At 37.0% G+C, this 12,250-nt stretch overlaps 1 protein-coding gene across 1 annotated transcript in view; it reads left to right on the top strand.

The window, feature by feature from the left end:
• FYB2 (FYN binding protein 2) overlaps positions 1–9,083 on the top strand; it is a 104,451-nt gene extending 95,368 nt beyond the window's left edge. Inside the window, 3 exon segments of the mRNA XM_058553855.1 lie at positions 3,222–3,308; positions 5,664–5,757; positions 8,796–9,083. Of these exon segments, the coding sequence (XP_058409838.1) occupies positions 3,222–3,308; positions 5,664–5,757; positions 8,796–9,083 (469 nt within the window).
• The last annotated feature ends 3,167 nt before the right edge of the window (positions 9,084–12,250 follow it).

Here is a 12,250-nt window from a genome sequence, read left to right as displayed (position 1 = left end):
GAGGAAGTCCAGAAGAACTCTGAACAAGAGGAGAATATCATCAGAGTCACACTTCAGGAAGAGTAATCCAACCCTTCAACAGAATACTTTGACAGAAAGCCAGAAATAGGACATATGTTAGAATATAGTTACAATCGCTTAGGTGAAAGATGATCAAAATGTGTTCTAGGGCAGCTAAAGAAATGAAGGAGAGGAGAAGATATTTCAGGGGAGAACTTAAGAGGATTTTATTAAATTGTGAAATCTTTTGGTAGAAACCATATCCTCTTCATCTCTATTATTCAGCTCCTAATATAGCACTTAAGATATGGTAGGTACGTAAGGAATATTTTATGACTAAATGATATTTACCAAATCATTTAGCCCTATTATAGTGTGACCAATTTCTTTTTCATGTGATAAAGTAAATCTTTGGTAATTTGGCCTCAGAGAAACCAAATATTAAAGGATTTGTAGCGATGGAACATTGATGGAAAGTAGCAGAATTTGGAATGAGAAGAGAGAGGGAAGATGATACCTGAGTTCTTGTAAGCTTGGCTAGTCTGCATGTCATGTCTTGGTAGGTATTAGATTAAGGAGTAGCCTAAACAGCTCTGGATTAAATTGTTGCTAGATAATCCAGACTTCTCTTTATGTTTCACTTCCTTTTGTTCATTAGAACACCTCCTAGAGTCAGTGAGGGGATGAAGAAGAGGGAAAACTTGGAAAGGACATGGGAACAGCTTCTACAACTTGGCACCAGTGAGACATGTGGCATGTCATCTTACTTTTCTGAACCTTAGTTTCTTAACCTTTAATATGGCAGTAACAATCCCAATTCTGCCAAATTCATTAAGCTCTCTAACTGGATCCCTAGAAAAGCTAAAGTAAGTTGACACAGAGGCAAAGTTGACCATAATGTTCAGATGGCTAGCATGGGTATACCATGGTATGATGATCTCCCTGAAAGAATAATTTGGCAATATGTATCCAAAATGCCCATACCTTTTGCTTAACCCAATAATTTCACTTCAAGCAATTAGCTCTAATGAAAAAATAATGGGAAAATGAAGAAAAAAAATTTATGTTCAGAAATGTCTATCTCAGAGTTATTTATAAAAAGGAAGTGCTTAAAACAACCCAAATATCCAAATATACAATACTTTGCTAAGTATATTATAGTGTAGTACTCACCGTGACCATTTAAATACATGCTAAATATGTAGTAAATAGTTTTCAGTGACATGGAGAGATGGTTATACTTATGATGACAATTGAAAAATAGCAAAATGCAAAATTATATGTACAGTATGATCTCAATTCAGTTTTTAAAAGTTCTTAGAAACATGTCTAGAAGGAAAGTTGGATGTCTTTGAGAGGTCAGATTATGCTTATTTTGTCTCTTTTCTACTTCTGGTTCCAATTGTTTAAATACTCTGGATATACTGCTTTATAATCAGTAAAGAAAATAAGCTTTATTTTATTTTTTTTGGTGAGGAAGATCGGCCCTGAGCTAACATCTGTTGCCAACCTTCCTCTTTTTTCTTGAGGAAGATTGTTGCTGAGTTAACATCTGTGCCAACCTTCCTCTATTTTGTATATAGGATGCCGCCACAGCATGGTTTAATGAGCAGTGTGTCGGTCCGCACCTGCTGCCACCAAAGTGGAGGGCGCAAACTTAACCACTACACCGCTGGGCTGGCCCCAAAAATAAGCTTTTAAGTAGGCATTTGCCCTGCCTGTTCCCTGCCCTCACAGCTATAGCTCCTTCCAAACAAGTCCATGCCTGAGTTCTCACTGAACACTTGGTAAATGCCTGCACTGTGCTGAGCTTGTGGGGGACACATTGGAATATCTGCCTGGATCCAATCTTCTGGGAACCTAAAGTGGAGAGAGAAAACAAGTGGCCATCAGACAGTTAGAAAAGGAGTAATTGCTGAGCTGCTTGTTACAGACTCCCAAGGCAACAGACGTTGAGAAGAGAGAGGGACAGAGATCCCTGGACAAGTCCTGGAAGGCTTCTTAAAAGCCTTCCCTAAGCTGATCTTCAATGCTGGTCAAAAGCTGAGTCCTTGACATTCTGTTGGACACTCATGACCATAATCTGAAGGAAATGGTGACACAATGTCTCTGAAACTCTTAGAAATTCCTCTGACATAACATCCCTGTGGTTCTGATTTACCTAGTGTTCAGGTGTGCAGACACCACAGACATATAGATGGTTGATGGAGTAGGGTCCTGTTTTGCTCATATCAATGATGGACATATTGGTCACTTTGTCATGCCAGCAAAGAAATGTTTTGAAGCAGCAGGCATGATGAAAGACCAAAGACTTTGGAGTCAAACACACCTGGATTCATAGTCACTATTTCCATGACCAGGATAAGTTACCCAGTTCTCTGATCATGCATTTCCTATTTTGTAAAACTACATGAATGACTACCTTAAAGGATGGCTGCAATGCTTACTGTGAAAACAAAATTAGTTAACATCCATAAAGTGCCTAGCATAAGACTCAATACATAGCTGCTCAAAAAGTATTCATTCTATGATACCCTGTCCCTTCCCTGCGTCCTCTTCTACTAATGCTAAACACTAGCTGGGGGCCGGCCCCACGGCTTAGCGGTTAAGTGCGCGCGCTCTGCTGCTGGCTGCCGGGGTTCGGATCCCAGGCGCGCACAGACGCACTGCTTCTCCGGCCATGCTGAGGCGCGTCCCACATACAGCAACTAGGAGGACGTGCAGCTATGACATACAACTATCTACTGGGGCTTTGGGGGACAATAAATAAATAATTAAAAAAAAAAAAACACTAGCCGGATCAGTCTTGTCTCATAGTGAAGGTTATTAGTATTATTATTCACATCTTAGAGGTGAAGAAACTGAGGCTCAGAAAGGAGAGGAAGTGTGATTATAATTAGGCTGATCTCTTGCTTTTGGCTTCAAATTTGGATCACTACAGACCAGCGGTGAGCAAACTATGGTCTGTGGGCCGAGTACTGCTGGCCACTTGTTTTTGTAAATACAGTCTCAACAGCAGAGTTGAGTAGTTACTATACCAGATGGTATGGCTTGCAAAGCCTAAAATATTTACTATCTGGCCTTGCAACAGATTATCAAAATATACTTCTAGATGACTTGTAAATCTTTTTGTAAAACATAATTGCCCAAAAAGTACCGATGGTTCCATAAATGTTTTAGTTCCATCTTAATTTGCTTGCTCAAAATATTTTTCTCCTCAGAGATGAAGATAAACTTAAAACGTGGAAGCCCAAGTTTTTGATACCAAAGGAAAAAAAAGAGAAAAAAGGTGCTGAAGAATCAGAAAGGTAGGCACACAGGTGCACTTACCTTACAGCTTATCTGTTGCAATTTATACCTCTTACTAGCTGTGTGACCTTAGACAAGTCATTAGATTTGATTTTCAGGTTCCCCATCTACAAAATGAGAATAATAATACATACATTATAGCACAGTTGAGAGGATTAAAAGAGAAAGAATAGGAAAATGTAAAGTGTCACAAACATGATCATCATCATCATCCCTGCTTTTGGTGGATGGGGAACGAGGAAAGATTTCAAGCCAGCCCTTATCAAACGATGAAAAACTTGACAGTCTTTTAGACTGTAAGAACATTTTCCCTATAAGATAGAACTTAAATAATACACCAGTTAGAACTTAAATGAAACTTTAAGAGAAACTAGATATCATGTAGTAAGACTGATTTCCCTAAATTACAATATAATTCTAGTTATGACAACATTCGTTAGAATTTAAAAAAAAATGTTTTATCAAAATCTAACTTCATTCATGTGATTAATGTTCCCAGTTTGGGAGGTGTTGTTTTTTACTGTCTCAGACGGTTCCTTAGTGGTCTGTGCTCCAGTCCTCTCCTCAACAGCTAGGACATGGGGTAGGATCTGAGGTACTTGAACAGACGTGTTGGGGAAATCCTTGTCTAAATAGCACTGAGCTGGGAACACTGTGTGGTCTGTCTGCTCTGAGAAACCTGAGAGTCTAGAAAAGTCCTACAGGGGCACCCCAAAAGAAATCAGACATCAGTCTATGTCAAATTTAAACTCACAGGATGGCATAGGATGGCCCCTCCCTTAAGTTTTCTTTAGGTTTAGACTTGATGTAATTTATTTTTCCCACACTGGAAAAGTGTACTCACAGACGAGAAAAACATCTGTCCACCTTAAACTTCATGCTCTTACATACTTTTGCATAGCATAGCAAAACAGAATTCCAAAAGAGGAAATATCAGTGAAGTTTTTGACTCCCACCCAAAAAAGCTTTTTAGTATTTTAATGACTACACATAAGTCTTTTTAGGAAACAATTTTCTAGTGCTTTTCTATTTCTTACAACAAACTGATTTATTCTCAACTGAGTGAATTTGAAAATGCTATTATTCCTGTAGATTGATGCATCAATTTCTATGTGCTCTTTGTTCCTTTTTAAATGGTTTCTACCATAACTTATTCTACCAATAAGAAATGCTTTCTATATTCGTTCAATCCTTTTATTATCCCTTTATTAATCAAAGATGATGACAAGATTTCAGAGAAGTTGAGGAAGAGTATCCCAGGTGTGAAGACATGGAAATGAGAGCCCACCTTCTAAGATGTTCCATGTGGACTTTGTATATACATGGAAAAGGGCAGCTGGAGAGGAACACTGGGGCCAGATTATAAAATGTCCTGTGTACCACGCTAAGGAATGTGACTTATCTTATAGGCAGTAGAGACAGATTGAAAGGTTTTAACCAAGAGTGGCATGATCAATTAAATTTTAGAAAGATGACTCTGGAGGCAGGTATGAAGATGATTTGAGAGAGGAGAGACCAGAGGAAGATGGTATTTCAGGCAAGAGGGAAATATGGCAGTGGCTGGAATCCTGGATAGAACAAAACAGATGTAGGAGACACTGCTGAATAAAACTGACAGGATCTGCTTGACTAAATTTTTCCTTCTGTCAATTTTTTAAACTGCTAAACAGCAGCCCCAACCCCCATGTGAAGCACAGGGGGAGCAACAGGGAGGAGTCATGGTATCATCAGCCTCTGCTGCGGGGTTGTCAACTTTTACATGCTAAAAATTTTGCACATATTTTGCAGCATCTTGCTTTATTTTCTTAATTCTATCCTTCTCCAAATCATTCAGCAAACACAACAGTTCTTTGATTAAGGCATAGACTTGTGATTCCCCAATTAGGCTTGACAACTTGGAAAACCACGAAATGTAAGCCATTTACCCTTACTGTTTTCCATTAAATAATCTCAAGAGTGGAAAGATTTATAAATTTCCTAAGTTTCTTTTTTTTAACAAGTTAATTATGCTTCTAAATTTGATTCAGAGAAGTTTCTTGTTTAACTTAAATTGACCAACTTGATTTTATTCCAAATTATCCCGCTATCAAAAAAATTTTTCTTTAATTGTAGGGGAAGGCAATTGGTATTACTAACCCTGTGCAGCTGTTTTGAGTCTGCTCTGGAGATGTGTGTGCATGCAGATGCACACACATATACACATACGTATATAATACACACATAAATGATTGTATATAAAATTATACACATACACAAAGTTATACTTGAATTTATTCCGAAATAGAATGAGTTTATAGATTTGGAAACAGAGTTTTATTATTGTACATTTAACCCCATTGCATACTTCTTCCCAGTTTATCTCCTAGAAATTTCTTCAGAACCAAGAAGCAAAACTTAGAAAAGAACAGAATGGAAAGAGAAGAAAAACTTTTCAGAGAAAGATTTGAGGTATGTTCTCCTCTACAATATTAGAGCCTGGAATTTCTATTTTTAAAGATTCTGTCAGTGTGTTGCACCTCTTCCTCTCTGGGATAGACATAATCTTTGACTTAACAGGTGATGTTTTTATTTTTTCCTGATTCATTACTATATTATCATGCCTTTGTACAGGCTATTCTCTCTGCCTGGAAAAACTCCTAAGCTCCTCTTTATGGCTCTGTTCAAACGTCACCCACTCTTCCCTAACCCCTCCAGGTAGTTACTCCCTCAGCATATTTTATATATCTATTATACACATATCCGTTATAACACTGATCAATTGTATTACAGCATGTGTGTGTGTTTATATTCTGAACTCTTGATTCCCTTTTGAAGGAGAGATTTTTGTCTCATCCAAGTCTGCCCCCAGCTCCCAAAATCAAACTGGACAAATAGTGTTCAGTGAATGAATGAATGAAGCAGCATCTGAACCTCCTTGACTCCTTCTTCATTGAGTGAGTCCATGGAGCATTAAATGGTCCTCCCTTCTGATTTCACAAACTGTTGTCACAGTGAGAATTTATTAATTTAAGAAACATATATTGAATACCTCCCATGTACCAGACACTGGATTGAGATGAAGTTGTGTATACTGCTCATAAAATTTGTCCAAGTCACTACTCTGCCTAAAATCTTTCAAAAGTTCCCATTGCCAAATGGATATAGATTAGTTTCTTAACATGGTATATAAAGCCCTTCATGTCATGACCTTTGCTTGTCTTTCTGGTTTTATTTCCTGCCATTCTTCACCTTGCACTTTGTGCTCTGGCAACAAACTGCTCATGGTTCTGTCCCTTGAACGAACATCCACCTCTATCCTTCCTGCTATTTCCTTCCTCTGGGCATTTACTTGGTCTGTTTCAACCGTGTGGTAGACATAACTCTTGCTACTTTTCTCCATCTGACTGGCTCTTGATCATTTCTCAAGACCCAGTCAAGGCATCTCCTTTCCTCCAGGAAGACTTACCCACACTTGCTGATTAAAGAAATTACTCTTCCTCTGTATACCTATATACCTGAGCAAACCTCTAGCTTATCACAAAACATTAACATTATTGCAATTACATGTTCATCAATTAAACTAGGAGATCCCAGAGGACAAGGGTTATATTATCCATCTTCATATCCATGTGCAGAGCAGAATACACTTTGTAAACATCCAAAAATGTTTTGGGGCTGGAACTAAAATAGGAATGTACACAAATTCCTCATAATCATTAATAACTCCTGCTTGGACCAAAGCCGATTAGGGTTACTGTGTCTAGAAATTGTGATATGCAATTATTTACTTCAAACTGTGATGTTATTTGATTAGCTTGAAAAGCAAGTGTGTAACAATTACTTGTTGAAAAGACTCTACATTCCATCTAGTGCTTTTCTCCCCCAATGTATTTGTGACTGTCCATATGGGACAGAAACTCCCATTCTCACATGTGTATGAGTCCATTCTTCCTAATTATCTGTGGTGGGTTTCCTTGATATAGCATTAGAAAAACTATGCCATTTCAATAATTTTTATCAGCTCAAATCACAAAATATTGGATACCTCATATGTGCCAGACATTGAGCATACAAGGATGAATAAAACTGTCTTCCACTTTCATTTTATAAGACAATATGTTTATTAAATGCTATAATAGGAGTATATACAAAGTGCAGTTAAATAGTAAATTATTCACAGCAGTCATGACAGTCTTCATGCAAAGTGGTTAAGAGAAAAAAGAGTATTTCAGGCAGAGAAAACAGCACGAGCAACGGCAGGGAAATATGAAAGGAACAGGGTGTACTCAGGGCTATCATAGAGCTTGACGTGGCTTCCATACAGGGGACAGAGATGGGGGTGTGGGGGATGACCGTATGCAAAGGACCTTGAATGTCAAGCTAAGAAATGTGGATCTTTCAGAACTTTATAAAAAGGAAGGTGACCTAATCAGACTTGCATTTTGAAAAAATCACTGTGTATTCACAGGGAACAATGGCCTGGAAAAGTAAGATGAGTTAGGAAGCTATTACTTTGCTAGGCAAAAGACAAATCTATCTTATGGCTCAGATCTCATTTGGTATAGAGTGATCTTATAATTTATCATCCGAATTCAGGACACTTCTGAGAGTAGGAGGCGGCACACCTGATCGTAATAAGAAGTTCTTATAAATAGAGACATTAGCTATAAATAGAGACTGTCCTGAGCAAAGGGAGATGTTTGGCCACTCTAATTTGGTGAAGGAGACATCTGTAAATGTAAGCTACATATTCTGGAACTATTTTTTTTTTCCAGTCAATGGATTTCAGTACATTAGAAGGTGATGTACCTGTAGATGTAGAGGCTGGCTAGTTTATCACACAGAAAAAACTCCCCTGAGGTCAGAAGTTGAATTCCTCATCAGTTTTTTCACAAACACCTGTCTTTGACCACAAAAGGAGAGTGGGACTTGTTCCCCACAGTCCATTCCTACTACTTTAAAATACGTGTGCTATAGCTAGACATAAGAATATATAAGCCCGCCCACAGAGGAAGGATGGAAAGAGTGCCATCTAGACATGCCAGATATGTAAGAGCATTATAAACTCTAATGTACTACACAGAGGTTTTTCTCTTTCCCTCTTTTTTTTTTTTTTTTAACTTCTCCTTTCCTGGGTTTGGTGGTAACTTTATTACCGGGACAGTTAACATACCACCCACATTACTTAATTTGTACCCATGTTATACCCTTCTCATCTAGAATTCATTCTAGTACAATCAGATAATGGGTGTGAAAACACTTGAAAATATGATCATACCAAACAAATGTAAGATTGTGGCATTTTACTATTATTTCCTTAAATAACTTTCCTTTCACTGAATATTTTGCTATTATTTTCTAGTCCTTTAGATGTTATTTAACTGCTGAATATCTAGCATGTTGGGTTTATTTTGAGGTTACTATATTATGTCCTCCATTAATTTTGCTACAATGAAAAAGAATAAAAACTATGCAAGTATAGTCTGATTAGTAACTTCTCATTTCAGTATGACAAAGAGATTACTGTCATCAATACAGCAGTGGCATGTACCAGTAATTCAAGAAATGGAATATTTGATTTGCCAATAACCCCTGGAGAAGAACTGGAAGTCATTGATATCACTGAAGAAAATCTAGTGATATGTCGCAATTCTAAAGGCAAATGTAAGTTATCAGCTTATCGCCCATAAAATTTCAATCACTGTTTTCAAAAAATCTCAATGAAGCATCATCTCTGTAACTTGCAGATTAGTAATAATGATTTTTGTTTCTATAGATGGTTACGTGCTAATTGAACATCTAGATTTCAAGTAAGTGGTTTGATTTTATACTTCAAATCATGAATTCTAAATACTTAATACATTGCTGTGTACATTAGTCTCAAGGAAAGACTACTGAATTTATTTAAATTCAGGAAAAGTTTTGAAAATTAGACATGCAATGCCCTATTCTATAAGGATTACTTTGGAAGAGATTTTATTATTGTGTCTCCTGAGAATGTTATCAAATGTCTCTACAGAGCATATATATAAACATTTTAAAGGAGCATAAAAATATTAAACTGGATAAGAAATTCCCCAGGAATTTCTTTACTCACTGCTCCACTGGCCTATAGTTCAAAATGTATTTACATTTTTCTTTTTTCTCAGGCATCAAGGTTGGTCACCTTAGGAAGATCGAGATCAAATGGTACAGGCTGCACAAGTGAGAACCAGTTCTGAGATCTTAGTCCTGCTTTATATCAGCTTCACTTGACACATCAAAATGAGATGGTGGAATCAGTGGAAACTTTCCTTAGGAACTTAGAAGAGAAAAGCAAAAACAAATCCTCCACATGGAGATGTTGGTTTTACTCCTAAATGGTTCTCTTCCAATGTCTATTTCAGTATCTATTTCACTGCTAGCACAAGAGGATGTGAACAGGGTGTTAGCATTTGAGCACTTGTTTAATGAGCCACATCCACAGTGAGAAACCATGCCTTATGGCACCTAGTCAGCTGTGCAGATGGCTAGTTTGCTTCTAATATTAGTACACGAGTGTTTATAATTTCTAGAAGATGATGTACATTTAAATTCGGTGTAATTTAATTTTGAAAAGTAAATAGTATAAGCAAGTATAATGTTTAAAATAATTACAAGTGTCCTTCTGCTTTGTCACAAAATCAAAATCAGACAAATGCTGCTCAAAATTGGTTTCTTTTGGGAATAGTATGCTGAAAAGTAATTTATTCCTAAATTCACCCATCATTTTAAGAAGTACCTAAATATATTTAACAAAATTTAAATAATACATATGCTGTATCAGTTTAAAATATCCTGTTGTCCAAAATAAAATAGTTTTTGTCTATGCATGAACACCTATTCAAATAGAATTCATATGTATTTTTACTTACATGAAAGAAAAATAAAAGCTGAGCTATACTAATTAATATTCTATTTTTTAAATGATGTACACTGCCTTTTAAGCTTCTAGTTTTTTTTTATCTTCTTTTTCATGTTCCAAATGGCGCTTGCCAATAAAGGCCAAGCTTATTCTAGAAGACAGGAATCAAAAGTATTCATCGAGTTTAGAGAAGGAAATAAGATATGAATGAAATGCCTAGAAGATTAAGAAAAGTTTTACAGATAAGGTGACCCTGAAGCTTGGTCTTTGAACACAAGGATATCTGCTAGACAAGGCACAAAGATGGAAAATTCGTGCTGTCTGGTGGGAACAGCAAGAGCTGGATGGGGTAAGTTGGGGGTTGAATGTGACAGCGTTGACTTGGACTTTTTCCTCTAGAGAGCTGGGAACCAAAGGTCTTAAGCAGGAAGGCAATGCTGGATGTTTAGAGACAAAAGAGAAAAAAAACAATTACAGCAAAATGCGTGATAGGTTAGAGAAAGGAGACTAGTTGTTTTTGCAATATTCTAGGCAAAGGACCGTTAGACCTTAATTTAAGACAGCAGCAATAGAAATATATAGTATAGGAGCCTCATTAGAGGTATTACAGAGGTAAGGAAACAGAATGTCTTGGGGACTGATTAGCAGTGAGAAAGAGAATTAGGGAATGACTCTAAAATTGCTTTTTTGGGAGATGAGATTAAGGCAGGTACCAAAGGCTGGGAATATATTAATATATTTCTGCTGGGACCCCTCTGAATTAAATTTACTACTCAGTGAGAGGAAGGGCAATCAGGCAACTGCAGCCCTCTCTCACACTCTAAGGCAAGACTTGTTACAGGGGGCACTGGAGAGGACGAGAGTAAGTACGGCCTGTGGGCAGGTGGTAACTGCGAGAGTACAGGGCTATGCTGAGCAGAGACCTTTCATGCAATAATCCTGTCCAAAAGAGAATCATAAACCATCTATCAGTCTTGCCACCTCCGAAAACATGAAGTATTTTAAATCCTAGAGTGGAGTGGGACTAAACTTGAACTGAGATAGGTCTGTCCCATGCACTTTGCTTCCATCTCATTGCAAGGCCTTCTTGTTCTAATTCCACAACTAGCTCTGAGTCTCAATTTCCTCATCAGTAAAATAGGGCTAGTAACACACCTTGTCTACTTCACAGGGTTGTTGTCAGGCTGTAATGCAATATAAATAAAAATGTCCTAAAATCCTTAATACACAATACTGTAAAAGTGTTGTTATTTTAGTACCTAGCCATTTCTCAAGTTGGAAAATGTTGAAAACAAAAATGTTTTTGAAATTCAAATTTTAAGACTTGAAAGAATGGCCGGGATATAATAATTAATTTTACATTCATGTATTTAATAGGTTTTTAAAACTGAACATTTTTCTGTTTTTAAACTATAAACCATTTGGTCTAATGTAAACTAGTACCTAATTGCTATTACTGATATGGAGTATGTTTTTAGGAAAAATAACTGCTTCTATCCACACTCAATGTGGTTGTTTCCATTTCACTAATTTCAACCACATTTCTTTCATTCTTTACTTTTTTTTTTTCCCCTAAGGAAGACTTGCCCTGAGCTAACATCTGTTGCCAATCTTCCTGTTTTTTTTTGCTTGAGGAAGATTAGCCCTGAGCTAGCATCTGTGCCAATCTTCCTCTTCTTTCATTCTTTAAATCATAGCATTGAAATTAAATTTCTCACACCATAGATCCACACAGATCCGCAAGGTTCTTTAATGTAAACATTATAACTAAGACTTCAGTGATGTCCCAAGTAGATGTCATCTATCGCCTAGAAATTCTAACCTAGCATAAAGTTTCAATAGAAAGACTGAGTTTCTATTTCACTTTTAATTTTGCATAAAAAGATATCAGTAAAGATAACAACATTCTGTCAGATAAAAGACAGCATAGAAAGGTACTTGACCCTAACAGAGGCTAACAGTGGCCCATCAGATTCATTTACAGGTCGGGCCACCAGCAATCTGTTAAACACGCACCAACAAAACCTTCCCTTCCTCCTTTTGAGTGCCTCTGTGAAACATTTAGTCTTCCAAGATGAC

This window comes from Diceros bicornis, chromosome 13 (genome assembly GCF_020826845.1).
Source record: "Diceros bicornis minor isolate mBicDic1 chromosome 13, mDicBic1.mat.cur, whole genome shotgun sequence".
Taxonomy (NCBI): domain Eukaryota; kingdom Metazoa; phylum Chordata; class Mammalia; order Perissodactyla; family Rhinocerotidae; genus Diceros; species Diceros bicornis.
The sequence above is the reverse complement of the archived record's forward strand: the minus strand, read 5'-3'. Positions and strand labels throughout refer to the sequence as shown.